Source organism: Nicrophorus vespilloides, unplaced genomic scaffold (assembly GCF_001412225.1).
Source record: "Nicrophorus vespilloides isolate i.1.1-1 unplaced genomic scaffold, Nicve_v1.0, whole genome shotgun sequence".
Taxonomy (NCBI): domain Eukaryota; kingdom Metazoa; phylum Arthropoda; class Insecta; order Coleoptera; family Silphidae; genus Nicrophorus; species Nicrophorus vespilloides.
Window position 1 is genome coordinate 758,283 of NW_017100085.1, and position 18,707 is coordinate 776,989.

The 18,707-nt window shown below is 28.1% G+C and overlaps 1 protein-coding gene across 2 annotated transcripts; it reads left to right on the plus strand.

Moving 5' to 3' along the window:
- Positions 1-6,076: 6,076 nt before the first annotated feature.
- On the plus strand, positions 6,077-17,428 carry LOC108567169 (induced stolen tip protein TUB8). 2 transcript variants are annotated; one of them, XM_017927485.1, is made up of 4 exons: positions 6,077-6,252; positions 14,276-14,474; positions 16,808-16,967; positions 17,039-17,428. In XM_017927485.1, exons 1-4 carry the CDS (start codon positions 6,236-6,238, stop codon positions 17,233-17,235), a joined length of 573 nt encoding a protein of 190 aa, XP_017782974.1. In that variant the 5' UTR covers positions 6,077-6,235; the 3' UTR covers positions 17,236-17,428. The 2 variants fall into 2 exon arrangements, with proteins under 2 accessions (XP_017782974.1, XP_017782972.1); XM_017927483.1 differs by lacking the exon at positions 6,077-6,252 and adding an exon at positions 12,320-12,472.
- The last annotated feature ends 1,279 nt before the right edge of the window (positions 17,429-18,707 follow it).

An 18,707-nucleotide genomic window follows, 5' to 3' on the forward strand; every position in this document is an offset into this window, starting at 1 on the left:
AAGAAAAAGAACGAACGAACAGAGAAAAAAAAACAGATTTTAGAAAAACTCGATAGAACTTTCGATCTTTTTGAAATCGAAAACGTCGAAAGTCAAAAATTTGAATACGTAGCCGTGCCCCGCATAGAGCATAGGTTTCGCACTTTGTAGAGAGAAATGAAGAGAGAGAGAGAAAAAAATTAACGTCTGTGTGTTACGCAACGAAAGGTCATAATAGCTTAATTTTGCAACGCAACGCTCGAAGGGTTTCCCTCCCGAAATAAGAAAAAAAATACGTGAACACTTTCTATGCGCGAATCAGTTTTGGATTTATCGTCGAAGCGTTTTGTAATTTCCAATAGTTTATGATGCTTATTAACAGGAGATAAACACGACTCGATTGCCGTAATCTCTGATTGAAACATTTCAAAATTGAATGAAATTGAGGATATTCAATCGATGAATTAAGCGAATTTTATCTTGAATATTTTTATTAAATTAAATCAATAAAAAAAAACTGTTAATTATGTATTAATCGACATATTGAGAAAGGCTAAATAATTCTATGAATTAACAAAATGCATAATTTATTTTTAGATCTCTATGATCTTCAAATTAGTTATTCACATATTTCTACTTTTTTTTGTTACTTCTCTTCTATCGCTTTGCTTTCCGTTTTCATTTGCAAATTCTCGCTTTCGCGAAGAATCCCAAACCCGATTCGCGTATATATTTTTTTCTGGTTATAAACGTTCATATTCGAAGCATCACGTGAAGCAAAAGTCCAGCATTACATTGAGTATCCTTGAAGCAACGTAAAATTATAATATTTTTGTAATAATTACATAAACACACTTTTAATATTTTATGCAAAGCGTACACAAAAAAAAAGCAACATTCACACAGTCGCACAAATTGGCGAAGAATCGCGACGCGAAAAGATAATAAATTTCTGATCCTTAATTAATAGATGAAGAGAGAAAAAAATCTCGAATCTAATGTTTTCTGTGTGTGTGTGTCGAAAAAGTTGTATAAGATGTGACGCAACTCGTGTGGATTTGTTAATTTCGTTTTCGTCCCCGAAGTAGTCGATTGGCGAAGTCCAAAACCCGGTTTTTCTTCGTTCAATTCCAAAAAAATTTAATCACAAGTCACAAGTTGGAAATTCCAGCTGCATTCGGTACGAAATGCATGTGATTTTTGATACTTTTTAAACAATTTGGAATCTCGAGTCAAAAATATGCGTGGAAAAGAAATTGTTTCAAGGTTTTTTGGTCACCTCAATTCTCGATTCTTTGAAACGTACATTTTTTGTTATTATTAACTCATAACTCTTTAGTTTCACTTTCATCGAACAAATTTCAATGTTGATTGCACATGAATATTAATTACTGAAATTACAGGCATTTTTGGGAATTGCATTTCCAAATAACAACATTTTTTTTCAATTACAATTCATATTCAAAATTATTATTTTCCATTGCGTTACATTCACTGAAACAAATAACTTCTCAATTCAATTAATATATTTCAAATTCTAAAGAGAATCTAAATAACTACAGGAGATATACTAGTTTTTCTCTTATATAGTTAGTAATTAATACACTTACATATTCTAGTATATCAAAAAGCAAAACACTCTTAAGTAATCTAATATTATATAAACTTTGTCTCAAAATATAGCTTGCTTTATAATAATAGCATAAGTTTTAGAATTAATTAATTTATTGCCTAATTTTATATAATAACTACATTCCATACGTTATTAATTAGAGATTTACTAGCAAATTTATATAAAAATTTGGGATTTAGTATAGTGAAGATATTGTTAAAAATGTGAATTCGCAGTATACCTTCGATTATTCCGGATTCACTACAGTCCAGTTTGAAAATTTCTTAACAAAACTAAATCCTAAAAACGCGAAAGTACACAAAATTATTAAGTTTTTTCTATTAATATATTGAAATCCTGATTTGTACAGTTTATGTGTTTAATTCCTCGATTAGTACGGTTTAAAAAGCACGAGATAAAATAGAACCGAATTTCAGCATTTCATAGCTGATTTGGTCTTCATTTGAATTTGCACAAAAGCACTGAAATACATCATCAATTCAATAAACGATCAACAGATGTCAGTCTTAAAACAAATTTTGAAATGATTCATATATCAATGCAAATTCGAAACCTAAATTAATCCCAATATCAATCTCGAAAATACTTAATCTTCATAAATAATTCCATCTGTTCCATTTGAACGATTTGTGAAATTAACGAAATTGGAATTCTGCGATTAGTTAAAAAAAAAAACGATTATCATTCTTCGGATTCTTCCATTAAAATGAAACACGAAGACGAGAAGACAGATTGGACATAAATATGCAATTAATTATGTTTCCAGGAAGTTGACGTTGAATTAGAATTAATTTAAATACGACAAATTTCTCTAATTTCTATCTAATTTGTATATTCTAGCAAAAGAGTGACAAAAAAAGAACGGTTTTTTAAATTTTCGCGAACATTGGAATAATTAATTGGATTTACATAGCTTTATGCATTGTTTCAAGATTCTTTTGAACGAACATTTTAATTGTTTTATAAACGTTTTCTTTGCTTGCCGTACTTTCAAATTTAGATATAGACTTACAATTTTTCAAATATTTAATAATATAAATGTATTAGATAGTAATTATAAATGTTATGGATAGAAAGTCCTATAGTTAATAGCCTTTTGCAACAGTTTAATTTCATATTTTAGTGATTTATAGTTGCAATAATTATTATTATTTTATTACCAATTTTTTATATAATTTGAAAATATTATACTAATTTGAAGGTTTTCTTTGCTATAATTAATAAAAAAAATATATTTTATCTTATTTCTAAGCAACAATTATAAATATTTTCGAAAATCATATAAAGTTTATTTTTATTAAAATTTTCAGCTGTATTCACAATTGCCTATAGATCTACGTTGAATATCATGAAAATTTTTTTTGTTTACATATCTCTTATTTACAATCAATGTAATTGGAAATGTTTAATTATAACAATCATAAATTATTAACTTTATTATTACCAATTTGCAATTTTATTTTGATTGTAAAATATTACATTTGATTATTAACTATTCTTGATTTTCTAACAATTTTATTATATAATCATGATTTATTTCTTTAAAATGTATCAAATTTAACTTCTTTGTTACCCCAATTTTTGAAATTACAATTCTTTAACTAAAATTATACCAAATTATGTTCAATGAATATAAAAAATGTTTTTTTTTCATCCAAATATCTCAAGTATAATCGAGATCAACAGACCTTGCTTCATGCGATCTGTCTTGCATGACAATGCGTCGATCTTCACGGTCAATTCATTTTTCTCTTAAAGTTATTCTAACAACAGGACAGTCTAATTGCAGTTTGGTTATAACCTTAACCTTTTTTTTTAACTATATTTCTCTCAGACAATAAGAAATTTGCACTTATTGTTGACGAAAGGTTAAGGTCGCATCGAAAACCTTTCTGATATTTCAAATAGTTTAAATTTCAAGTAAAAATATGTAATTATTTCTAAATTTTATATAATTTATTGCATGTAGATTTACATTTGCAATGGTAAATATTTTCTTGAAAAAAATAAATCAAATGACTTTAAATTCATTAGGATAAATGTATACTTTAAATAGTTTAATGAAAAATGTAATTGTTTGGAAATATTTTGTAAATTTCATTTCATTTATTTCTTGGTTTTAAATAATGAATTTGGATATGTTTTTAGATGTAAATCCAATTTGAAAAGTGTTACTTTATACTCGATTTTCTGTAATTATATATCTTCTTGCCAAAATCTCTTACACAATATAAACTTCGATTGTTAATAATAATAATATAGTAGCACTTTCTATGCAATGTAACCGATCCTTGTTTCGAGCATCGATATTGCTACACTCTTCACAATAGTTATTAATTCGATATGTACCATTATAATTTATGATATGTAAAAGAACGATTTCTATACATTCAATTATAATACAACGTTTCTCACGACTAAATCACGAAAACCGCATCGATTTTTTTTTTATTAATCTTCGAATGATTTGACTCGAAGCAATTCATTTTATATTTTGAAGTCATCCTTGACGCTCATTCCTTCATGATCGTTGACATTCTGTCCACTTAATATGTAGTAACTCTTGTTTCCATATATTGGTTAATGATCACCTTACAAGAATTAAATTTGTTTTTCGAGCAGATCTCGTTTTACGACATTTAACATTGACGATACTTCAAAATTACTTAAAAATTTAATTTCGTATAGAAATATCATTAATTAACAAACATCAAGAATTATTATTATTGAATATTTGATAAAAATAGAAGAATTAAATTCATTAATTAAAAACTATTTAATGTTCTAATCATCATAATGATAACTATCCACCGGGAAAGATTATCCAATTAATGTCAACCGCGATCTTAAATTTACTCAATGTTCACATTGATGAACAGATTGTGAATAAAATTATACGATATAAAAAATAGATTTTGTAAAAATCAATCTTATTTACTAAAGTTGCTAGTTATTAATATTCAAAGAATATCTCGGATTTACTATTTCTTAGTTTCTTTTTAAATAAAGAAAATAAATTAATAAAATCATAATTATAATTATTTCTGATGTAATCATTTTTTAAATTATTTATATATAGAAGAATTTACTTTTGTTAAATATAAAAAAAAATAAGTCAATTCGCTTAATAAGTAGCAACAAGGAAGTTTTCAATTTATGTTATTTGTAAGTAATTATTTGATTTTAAAAGTATTTTAACTTGAAGACATATTATAAATTTATATATAAATATTCACTAAATATCAGTATTAGTGCAAGTCTTTAATCAATTAAAAAAACATACTTAAAATAGAATAGATGAAAAAATTTATTAAGAAATACAACCAAATTAATGAAATTGACAATAATAATATAATTTTTGTAAATTAAAATGTAAAATATGTAATTCTGTAATGTAATTATTAAAAAAAGAAACAAGAAATATCTCATTTTAGGACATTTACATTTAAGAAAGAAAAAAGTACTGTAATGTTCTTGTTTTTACGTTCCAAAATAATGTTTTTTTTTGTACAAATTACTTAAAAATTGGATTTACAACAAATGTAATTAAATAGTATATTCTTAAATATAGTTTATAAAATATGTTTCATGTGATTTTTTTACTTTAATTAAAGTGAATATATTTTGTCATTTCATTTAAAATATTTCTTAATTAATAAAAAAAAATATGATATAATTATGAATATATTTAATTATACTATTCTTTTAGGTAAGTAACTTCTTGATTTTTGAGTAATTGTAATTAAAAACAATACATTTTGTCGAGATCCTTATTTAAGAAGTTTTTTAATTAATACAAAAAAGTAGTACTTTTTCTTGTTTTACGACATTCCAAAATAATGATTTTTTTGTACAAATTACTTAAAAATTGGATTTACAAGAAATTTTATTATATAGTATAGTTTTATTTACTTTTTTGAGTAACTTTAAGTAAAGTGAATACATTTTGTCGATTCAATATCATATTTTTCAATTAATATAAAATACATGATGTAACTTTAAAAATCTTTAATTATACTATTTTTTTTCATTAACTTATATTTTATTAGTTTTTTTTTTAGGAATTTTAAGTAAAAACAATGAATGCGTTGGAACATTCGAAAGCGGTTTGGCATTTTTTTTTGGTGGAAATTAAATAATGATTAGGAGTAAGAATTTTATGGAAGCGGATGGATTGTTTTGTACGGTATACATGAAGATTTCGTACGAAAATTGCGATGGGCGATAAAATCACAATTGTCTACGTACCTCTCTTGGTACTTGTGTGTGTGTATGTACGTTTTGCAGCAAACGTATAAATAAATAAATAACAAAATACATGTATAAGGTGTTACATTATAATATGCGGTGATCCAGTGAAACAGCTACTGAGTGAAAGCTGCGCCGGGGCCTGAGTCCGGGCGAGAATCGCGATGGCCGATTGTAAAGTGAAGGGAAAAGTTAATTCGAGAATTTATAAATATTGGAATGCACTGCTGGCGGCTTCTAGTGGTCTCGTCACTCTTAACGGTGCTACAAACCCTCCTTTATTATCAACAATAAGTCACACCGCATCAACCGCAAGGAACCGCAACCGCAAACCCACATCGAACACACACATCAGAAACACAAACAATTATCAACATGAAATTCAAACTGCTGTAAGTACATAATAACATAAGTTTTCTCTTATAATAAACAACTAAATCAATCAATTCAACTTTATACCCAAAAAAATAATCTAATATTTCATTTTATATTTGCAATGGTTTAAAGTTGGATCAACTTTGGCCTATAATGTTGACGTGTTGACTGCATGCAACTCAGCCCGCATCAAACTTTCATTTTGCGTTACGTCAGTCGGTGCGTTTTTACATACGATCAATATAAGTTGATCGAGAGAAGAAGTAGCGAATCCCTGATTGCGCAAAACCGTAAAATCCACGAAAATAATTTCTCTTCGTTACTTTTGTTTTTTTTTTCGTTCCTCGCGCATCCACCGACTCGATTCGCTTCGCCATAAGCAGAGAGAAGTCCTTAAACATTCTATTTTCATCATCGACAAAGAAAATGTGTTCGCTGACCTCGCGAGTTTTTCGAGAAAAAGTACCTTTTAGGTCGCATATTCGCACTGTTCGTATGTTGTTGTTGTTCTGTTCTGGTTTATTATTTTTTTTGTATTTTTCTCTACCAAGCTCATTTCTTCCGAATCACCATTTATTTTTCGCCCTGCTTTCATTTCGCAATTCAAATTACACAAACATTATGAGAACGTTATAATTGGATAGTTTCAAAACTATTTATTTTTTAGAAAATTTATCAAATTTTTACTGAAAAATAATTTATTTAAAATTTATGAAAAATATTTTCTATTTTTATTAAATTTTCACATATATTGCAACTTTTTAACTTATAAAACAATTTGCATATATTTTTATTGTTCATTTTAATAATATTAAACTTTTTCATCGAAAATCTTCTTTATTGTTAAAAATCATTGAAAATAATAAAATTTAATATTTATTTAAAGAAATATTGCAACTTTTTCAATTATAAACAAAAAAAATTTGATAATTTCAATTTTTAGACAATTTTTGTGATAACGTTTTCACGAATAACACAAAATTATTATTATATTTTTATAAAATTTCATTGCTATATAAATATAGTGATCAATTTTCACATTTAATACAATCATAATAATTTTCTTAAATAAATCCTTGAAAGAAAAAAAAGTGAAATTGATAGTTTACATTTTTTTAATTCGTTTACGCAATCAAACAAAATTTGAGCAACATATATAACTGCGCACGACCTAGGTCAATGTTCAGCTAAATCGACTGCAAACAAATTTCTATGTAAATACAGGAACATTTTGCCCATTCCGTTACATCACATTTACCTTGACTTTTTTTTTCGGTTGATTTCTAAGCTGTTTAGGAAACGATTACGAATATTTTATGCATACGATTTGATGATAATTATACGTTTTTTCTTTCTTTCATTATTTACCAACGCAAATTAACGTGTCAATTCTACTTCTTGCAATCTTTTAAATTTATTAATTAGTAAATTTTCAACAATTTTAGGTCATCTAACAAGTTAGTTTTTTGTTGCTTTTGTAAAGGAATTACGTAATGTTTACACATTTACAATTATCACTAGTTTTTTTTTTAAAGTAACGAAACTTTAGTATATTTTCTTAAATAAATTAAATAGAAATATTTCACTTATTCATTTATTTTTTTTAAATAAACTAAAAGAAAGTTTAGACAAAATTAATCAATTAAATTAATAGAAAAACCTCTTCTTAAATATATTTTTTTCCAACTTTTAGAACTTATTAGATATTAAATATTTAATTCATATTCTCATTTTGATATAATTATTGAAAATTATTTTGAAAAAATGTTAATATTTCTTTTATTTTTATAGAAAATTTTACTTACTGTTTTTATATACAACTTCTGCTATTACAATATGTTATTTATTACAACAAAATCAATATTAGAACTACCTTTCTAGACATATTGGAATACTAGTTTTTTTTCTTTTAATATAGAGGAGTTTTCAAAAACAAATAACCATAGAATTATAGATGTTTTTTATTTAATAAAGAAGAGTTTACAAAAAGAAATAACAAATTAGAACTACTTGCATAAACGTATGAGAATTATAGTTTTATATAGTTTTATTTTTATTTAATAAAGAGGAATTTTCAATGAGTTTTCTATTAGAACTACTAGAACTACTTTTACAAAAGTAGTAGAGCTGTTTTTTTTTAATATAGAGAACTTAACAAAGATAAATAATGATTACAGCTGTTTTTATAAACGTGTTGTGTTGCTTTTTTTTTGAGAAAATCCCAGATGCATTTTTGTGCCTTTAAAATTGCGAGAAAAGAAAGCCGCAATCTATTAATTAGCTAATTAACGTGCGTTTAATTGTCGTATTCTCAGAACTCCCAAGATTTATAGGCTTCTCCTTTGCATTCCATCTCTCCTCTACACTCTAGGCCAATTCCCTGAGAATCTGTCGCACAGTCTAGTTGTTAAGGTTACCTGAACGCATTTGTTATTTCAAATATAGGAATGCTATTAGCAATGAAATCTGTTTATTTTCCTCACAAAACATATAAATTATTAAAGGAAGAAAACGAACCATTAGGTCAATGGTTGTGATTTTCCATCAATATGTGTATTCAAGAAGAAAATGGTAATAATATGAGAGAAGAATGGGAAAACCTATGATTGTTGTTACTTATGGTACGAAACACACATGGAGTGCGTGTGCAGCGAGAAAGAGCATTTCAAATAGAAACTCTTTATTTTGGCCTTGCAGTACATACCAATAAGAGACTTTTACATCTGTTAGCCGCGTTTTTTTTTCTCTTCTCTCTTTCTTTTCTTGCAGTTTAGTTACTCTTCACGTGTCGTTACAGTATAAACAAATTGATACGGACGACACAAAGAATAGATGGATTCGATTCTCTTGGAAAATCCACCTTCCAAACCGAACGGCCTTAACATTTCAATAAATGTTTGTAGTACATCCAGTATATTACATATATTGAACGATTATACAACGATCATTACTTTACGAGTCAATAATGTGTTCAATCCACTTCGGGTTCACGACCTTTGCGTAATATAATAATATTATACTAATACCAAGAGATTTACATACATGTTTAATAACAAAATCTCTAATTATTAATTATATAATTAGTAAATAAATCTCTTTTAAACGAAAGCTGTAAAACTATGATCTAAAAACACAGTTAAACATTTTTATCATTGAAAATTACAAACAATAATACACGTAAAATAAAAGTGATTTAAAAGACGTTAACGAAATTAAACTAATCTTCAAAAACAAAGTTCATATTAATTTAAACTATAAATTAACTTTCGAAATATTCAATCAATCATATACATTTTATTTTAGATAAAATTGTCATAAACTTGTAGCAAAATTTAAAATTTTATTTGTTTATTTTGATAAGAATACAAAATAACAAATTTAATTACAGCTTATTATAGTTAAATCAATCTGTAATTAATATTAATGTATATTAGTAGTGGTGTATTTCCTATCATTCAAATTACGTAAAAGAATCGAAAGGTCAACGGTATTTGTTTTTATAACAATCTTTTCTCTCATTGTTTAACGAAGTTATTACAATTACGAAGACGATTATCGTCGTTACGTAAGGATCGTCGATGTTTTTTCATCTCCGCATTTGCCGGAGGTGTAACGAGCAGAAGAAAAAAAAAACACGAAAGAAACGTGAAACAAACAACAGAAGAATAAAAAAAAAACAAGTAAGCAGACGAACGTGCAATTGTGAGCATTAGAAAGCTGGATGTGTGTGATCTTTAATGACACATAATTATTATTTTGTATTATCAGAAGAATGGAGTAACGAAAACTGAAAAGCACTTTCAAAATCGTTGAAGATCGAATCGTACGTATTCGTTCATCTCGGCGACTAAGATACGTGGAAATCTGCAGGAAAACATTGGGTTGCCTTGAGGAGGAAACAAAGGAAGTCTTCTGGGAATCCGCGTGCATTAATATTAATAACGTTGACATTTGAAGTGTACCGTTTCCAAGAAAGAGGTAAAAATATGGATTTTTTTTAAAGGCGCTTTGGTCACTTAAGAAAATAAATAAACCGCTGTACACGATTCGTATTCGCCTCTGGATTTGCTATTATTTCTTCGGCGAAATGTCAGAACATCAAAGCAATTTATGTAATTTAATTCAATTGTTGTTATGTTACATGAATAATTTTTCAATAACATTGCAATGTGTTTTGAAGTCTTAAGTAAGTAAACTATATACTAAAGTTTAAAGAACTTTTTTTTACTTCTAAATAACAAAATTACAAATAATTAATTGAAAGGATTATGTAACAATGTTCTTTTTTTTTGTTAAATTGCAACAATTTTATGGTCGAAGATAGAAAATATAGATATTTTGAGGTTAATATTTTTTTATGTAAGAAATGTGAAATTAAAGAAGCATTAAGGAAACCACGATAAAAGCACTGAAAATGAAGACATCAAAACGAAATCGTTGAGGTTTTCGTGCTAGGAATCAAGATATTCGGGCTGGTCGCGGTCGTGTTTTGCGTAACCTTGCAACAAAAAGGAAATGAATCGGATAATGCTTTTATAAATCCTTGATACAAAACGAGACCGGCTCGAAATCCTTCACAATGAAAAATTCGCTCTGAAACAGACATACTTAACACACACGCATGCTACAATATACTACAAAAAAATAATATGTATGTATGGTACAGGAAAAGATCTTTTGCAATTTGTTGTCGTCACATCTTAATTGGATTTGCGCAAATTAGTTTTGGCAATGTGCAAATATTGTCCGAAAAATCAGCAATGGAAGACATTTACCCAATTCATTAGCGTCCGCGTTTGTACCAATTTGTATTCTGCAGCTGTCCACAATGAAAACAGATACGAACGACAACAGCGAGGAAAAAAAATGAAAGTGCTACACGGGAGAAATGAGTTTACCATCTGTACATATTTATTGTAAACCAAATAAAACTGTTACTTTTCATTGAATTTTTAACATCTGTCAAATTGAAACACTTCAGTTTTCATTATGACATATGTCAATTTGATAGACTTCAGTTGTCATTATGACATATGCCAAATTGATACACTTCGGTTGTCATCATGGCATAAGTCAAATTTAATTTTCACGTTTTGTTTATTGGTTATTTACATACAAATAACCATTTTTCTTTGTTCTTCGCATTCCTTTTCTGTAACAATTAATATGAGTAATTCTGCTTTTAACAATAGTATTTCTATATATAATTACTAAGTAATCAACAATTATATGTATATATAATTAATAATGAATATAACTTTTATTGAATGAAACTCCTGTAATATTTCTCAAAATTATGGCTAACAAAACTAAGAAAAATTATGCTATCAATCTTGGAAATCTACGAATTAAAAATATTATACAAATTGCCTAAATGACAGCTGTCAAACCGTTTGCATAGGATTAGGGTTAGACAGCTATCAGTTAGAAATTTTGTATATGTAAGATTCATCAATCCATCATCTTCTGTTAAATCTCAAATGCAAATTTTATTGGTTGAATTAAGTATAGAAATTATGTGCGCTCACGATGAAACATCGTGAATTTTATTGAGTCTCTGGGGGAAGTTCATAAATATGTGAACAACTATTATGGAATCTGTTATGCAACATAATGATAATAGTTAAGAAATGTTCGAAGAATGCAGATGAATCTTGCTAAATGGATTTACCACAGCGTTTCTGCAATTGAAACCTCTGCGAGTTGTCTACGTGAATAAATTGATTCCGAAGGTCGTGAATTGACATTTAATGCGGCCGTTCCTGATCGCCGTTCGCCGAGAGGATCGGAAACTGATGAGATAGGATAGGTGAATAAATGAGGGAAAACGTGAGGAAAAAGTTATTATTTTTTCCGCATCCTCGTCGTCCCATCCTTCGTCCTCGGCCACAAAGTGCGACAAAGTTCATACAGATGCGCACGAGTATATTCGTTATATAAGTTGCGCTGGAATCGGGGAGTTGGTTGGCGCTTGCGAAACGCAACAGCGAACGAGAGTTGTTGCAATATTGTTTCATGGTGAAAACGAGCGATGTACGTTATAAGAGAATCACGAAGGATCGTCGAAAAGCGTTCGATGCTGATGATGCTGGAGAGAATGAGTAGAAATTTCGTTCGGTGATGCAGACTTCGTTTCCTGTTAGAAAATATGATTTGTCAACAACGAATAAGTGCAAGAGGAACAAGTAGAGGCTCGAAGAAATCTGCAATTAATGAAGCTATGATTAACGCGTTTGGGTAGGTACGTGTACACATACGGTCTGTATGCAAAACGGAGTCTCGCCTATGTTGCACGACGTATGTATGTATGTATATTGCATTTAAAAACGACCGAGTCGACGAAGTGAAAGTTTATGGGCGCCTTTTTAATTAAACATTCTTCTCCCGTGCTCCAAACGGATCTGCACTTTGCTGAATGCGCATAAAACAAGACCATCCAAACTCAATTATTATCATGTGCATCATCTTTAACAAATTGTAAATAAAATTAAGAAAATTCAGAAGTCCTGAAAACTAATTGTTCAAATTGACAATTCTTATAAATTAAGTAATTAAAATTCCATTAATAAAACATAAATAATATATTAAATTTTTTAATTTCTAATTAAACTATTAGTTAATAAATTTACAAAATATTTTCTGGACTGATATAATCATAATTCGCATCTCTCACCTTGTGTCACATACATATTTATATAAAATAACAAATTTATTGAATTCTAGAAACTTATTCAATTAATTTGATCCAATTTCTATTAAAATAAATTATTAAAAATAGAAAAGTAATTATCAGATTTAAATCTATTTAAAAAGTCCCATTTCTTTGTTTTTTTTTTATATAATTACGTTTCAATCATTACGTGTATGTCATCTTAAAAGAAAAAGTTCTTTTCTTTTGTTTTGTCAACGTTTAAAAGAATTTCTTGAAGATTTATATAATTTCTTAATCAATATATGTTCTGCCAAACTTAGTAAAAAAATATTTTCCTAAAGTTTTCTATAATTTGATCTACAATTATGTTTCCATCATTATTAATATGTATATTACTCAAAAAATGATTTTTCTTTTAAGTTGAACTAAAAAATAAATCATCAAATAAATTATTTTGATTAATTACTCTTGGCTTTTAATTGTGAATGCAAACATAGTAAGTAATTTTTATAATAAAAAAAAATACGAAAAAGATTTCAATTTATCGCCGAGTTTCACAAGCGGAACTGCATTCATAAACAGTCGTAAAAGAGTCGTAAAACCGAAGGATATTAATTCCGTTTTCTAAATAAATCACATAAAATACAACAAAAAAAACATAATAATAAGAGAAGATGAAGAACAAGAAGCAGTATGTATAAATATATATATAAAGTGGCGATCGAACGTCGGTCGGACAGACGAGAATCCCGTTTTCGGGCCGAGAGAAATTGTTGCAGGTGGATTCGCCGTCCTGACCCGAGGATCTGACCCCGAATCCAATATAATATTTTCACTTTCGCTGAATTTTTCGCATTCCAATCGCATCGAACGAACAGAATATAACTTTTCCTTTTCTTCTCTCCTCCTCAGCCCGAAAAAAAAAAACCAACAACAACAATACTCAACGATAAGTAGAAATGGGATTACGCATCAAACACACCTACTTCATAATAATTCGCGTTTTTTTTTAAATTTCTTTCTTTCTCTCTCTTCTCATTTTTTTTGGGTTGAAATTGCGGCTAGAAAAAGAATGATTTCGTTGATGCCGCAACGCAGCGCGAGGCACACAAAACTTTCAATCTCTAAAACCAGTCGCCGATCCTTCTTCTTGCATTTCACAACCGAACGGCGGCTCTGACATTTGCGCTTGGACCTACATTATACAAATTCTTCGACATTATTATTTTTATTTCATTTCTTTTTATATATTATATAAAATACAAACTCTTTCTTTGATTGCTTGCTTTGAAAATGAACTCAACTGTTTTCTACTGAATGTAACAAACACATTATAGCATGAAGTTAAGGTTTTTCTTTAAACATTATTTTGTTTTGCTTCTTTTCAGGTTGTTGGTCAGCCTTTTCTGTTTGTTAGCTGTGCAAGCAAGGCCCGCGGAAGATGAGTACGCCGAGTACGAGGATGAACCTGCGCCTCCACCAAAACCTACTCCACGTAGCAACATTTTGAAGGGCAGACGCAATCCTTTGGCCGGTCGCGCCGCAAGTGCTAAACCAGCTAGTACCACTACAGCAGCTCCAGTTGAGGTAAGATTTACTAATCCCTTAATCAAATACACAAACTAGTTACTAGTTAGTAGATTAAGATCCTATACTATAGAACTTATAGGCTGTAGTATAGATCATAAATCTATACTTTCTAAAGAAATTAAACAATTTGACCAAAATATTATTAATGATTTACTATATAATTACATTATCTTCAATAGTTGAAATTCTTCAGTATATTTCAATAACAAATGGTGATGATAATGATGATAAATTAATCGTTAATCGTTTATACTCATAAATAGAAACATTGAATAGTTTAGAAATTGTTACGTAAAACATTGTCAAAAATGTAACTTAAACCAAACTTACCAGCTGAAATTTTATAGTATGTTTATAGTATTGAATACCTATGTTCTTGATCATAAATAAATCATTATGATATTCTTAAATTATAGTTTCTATACTAAAAATGTATAAACTTGTTGATTATATAAAACATATACTATATAAAATACAACTTTTTAATAGCTCGATACTTTCTCAACCTATGAATCGAGTTAAATATTCAATGGGTCACAAAATGACAGCTGTCAATGATATACGTCAAAGTGTAAAAAAAATATGACATAAACACAAGATATGTTTCAATATTGAATAACCTCACGACAACGACAACAACAATAAATTAAGCGTTATATCATTCTTAACATTTAGATACGAAAAAGCAAAGAATGCTTGTTTCAAATAAAAAAAAATTGAAAGTTGAACAATCATTTCTTTAAAAATTGATACATTCTGTCTATTATATATGAAAATGTATAATATTTCTCGAATTAAACTTGTTAAATGAAACTTACTTTTAAAAGCCGCAATTTTCAATATGTAAATAAAAAATGTGTATATATTTATGAACCAAAGGACTACTGATTTCTCTACTGACCAATATTGTCCACATCAGATAAAAATTACTGTTAAGATATTCAAAAATTATAGACAGAAATGTGCAGATGATATTCTCTTCAATTAATAAAAAAAAATAAAACATTAGAAATTGCAAAGTCTTCACTATAGAAATTTGCATATCAATCCACTTAATTAATTATATTCTAAAAAAAAAGTATATTTTTTTCTTCGTTGTGATTTGACGTTGAATAGAAATTGCAACCATGGCCTAAATAGAATTTGATATGAAACGAGATCCGTGTAAGTGATCGTGGATCAAAGGTCGATCGATCTGTGCAGACATTCTTTATTCAAATTGTGGTCTGACTTTGAGATGAATAAACGACATTGAATCTATCAATCTTTCACCATTGAAATACTAAGATCAATCAATTAATTCTAATTTCACTGACAGGTGTGGTCCAAAGTCATAACTTTGATCATCAATATTATCGATTATTATTACACCATTCTCGTAACATTGAAGTTATAGGATTATTCTTAATTATAACTAATTATGAAATAAGATTGATTAAGTAGGTTATAGTTTTGTAACTTGACTTTGAACTAATTCAAATATGCATAAAAACAATACAATATAAACTTAAGTTAATGTTAAGAAAATTATAATATGATCAATTAAGAAAATTAAGATTTTTTTTAATCTATTTCGAGATTTTGAAAAAGCAATTTTTAAATAACAAAACAAAAATTTATTTTAATTTTGATTTATTAATAAGAAAACATGTCTTATAGATTTGTTTGTTATATAAACATTATAATAATTGCATAATAATTATAGATATAAAAATATGAAAGAGGGAAAACGCATGAAACTTTGCTATGGGCAATTAATTATTATATAATATCGAAGGTTTAATTATATATTAGAAATTATATCTTGGATAAATCCGCGGATTTGAAACGGTTAAATCTTTGTATTTTCTTTCTAAACAAGTCATATTTTCAAATTAAGTTGAAGAAGTTTATTGTCAGTTTATATTTAAGCTATTTGGTTGAAATTTGTGATGATTCTAATATAATTAAATGTGATCATTATGATTAAGATTATTTGATTATTTGAAAGCAAAAATCTATGTTAAACTGAAAAAAAAGAAGAATCCTTCTTAAAGTTCCAAAATAAGAATGCAACCTACGAAATTAGCATAAAAATTTCTCCGGCATTCCAACGGCGACAAAAGCATCGTTCGCGTTGCGTAATGCGACCGATCTTTCCTCTTGGATCCGAGTGGATTATGCACGATCATCATCCGCGTTGGTGATGGTGAGAGCTCGTCTCCGCGAATCCGGGATTCGATGGTATTAATAAATGCGAGAGAGCGGAGAGATTTCACCGCGACGTTTGCACTTTTCAATATATTTTAAATAATAATCAACAATTGTCTTTGTTTGTTTTTTTTTTGTAGGAAGAGGAGATCGTCGATGAAGATGAGCCCGTCGAAGAGCCCGTTGAAGCAACCCCATCCACTGAAGCGCCTAAGAAGATCAAGGGCGGAGTGAGGCCATTCAGGAGCAACGACGACCTCCTCGCAGCTCTTAAGCGCAGAAGGGAACAAGCCGCCAACAGTAAGATGATCTACAATTCTTAATATTACTTTGGTTTAACATTGCTTTTTCTTTTATTATCAATCTTGTAGTCAAGAGTCAACCAAAGGCCGAGAAACACGAGGAGGAATCCCAGGCCGCCGCCGAACCGGCCGTGAGCAAAGCCCGCGCCACCAGCGGCAGGAAGAGGTTCAACACCCCTAAGAACGTTGAGGCCGCCGCCTCTCAGGATGAACCTGCCACCTCCGCCCCAGTCAGAAGCGGCAGAAGGTTCTCCACTAGGAACTAAAATTTCTCTATCCTAAAACTTAGTTACATTTTTTTTTGCCGTAAAATTATTTTTTATTTTTTTTTTCTGTTTATTTTCTTTCTCCTTGGAGAGATCTTACGAGTGAAACAAAGAAGTAAAAAGTTATCCTTCCTAAAAAGATAAAAAAATATAAAGTCTCCTTAATCCTTACCGAAGGATCCCGCATTGGAAACGTGAAAATCAGTCCATCCGAGTAATTTATTGCGTTTTCTTTGCGGAATTCGTATCTTGTTTACTATGTGTACGATTGAAATAAGACGATCCTTCTTCCCTCCAATCCTTAATGAACACTCCCAAAAAAAGCAAATTGTCAATGAAAAGCTACTAGATTATCCCCTACAATTTTTTTTTCATACTTTCATTTTAAATATTATTTGTTAAATATATTTGTAAATACATTTTGATATAAAAGAAAACTTACAAAACGTTTATTATTTCAACCCTTAAAACTCACAGAAACTAAAACAGCTTGATCATATAAAACTTACTTATAATATATAAATAAAAGAATTATCGACTGAAGTCTTTTTGCCATGAAATATTACAGTTCAGAAAATAAAAACTTGAAGATTTTCAAGTCATCTAATTATCAAATACAAGAATGTAAATTAAAAGTAAACGTTTAAGGTGTAAATATTGTTTTTATGCTAATAAATGTAATAATTACATACTTTGCAACAAATTATAATTATGTGGTAAATCGATGAAAGATAATTTAAATGGTTTAAAAATAAATCATTTGAAGTAATTTTAACTAGAAATAATTTAATTATGAGATTTTGTCTAATTAATCCTTTAATTGAAGTATTAATTAATATTATATAGAATTAGACTAATCTTGAATATATTATATAAGTTATTTATCTAATTAATCAAATAATATTTTAATATGAGTAAAGTAATAACAATTTTTATACTCTAAATAAATAATTATAAAGGATAAATAGTATGGAAATATATTAATCTAAACGTGATTCGTTAATATTGCAAATTATTCAAGTAATCCGTTTTTTGTTTTGATGATATGCGAGATTTATTCCAAAGTCCTTGGAAAAACGTAACTGAATTTACGGTACTTTGTGCAAATTGACATTTACTTGCAATCACATGCAAAACGATTCTAAATACTACAACTATAATAAGTATAAATTCTAAGATGAAATATCTTTCCATTCTTTTCAAATTAAATTTCATTTTAATCGAATATTTTCACTTGATATTGTTACATGTTATTTTTATATTAAAATATTAATTATATATTTAACAGTCTTTTCTTTATTATTTCAAAAAAAAACGTAATAATTAGACCTTAATAATTAATAAGAAACTAATATTTGTTTAGTTTGTTAAGTTATAAGTTTAGTATTTACAAATCTTTATTTGTTCTGTTTCTCTATTATTTCTATAGTTTATTTTTTACATTTGATTCACTATAGTACGGTTTAAAAATA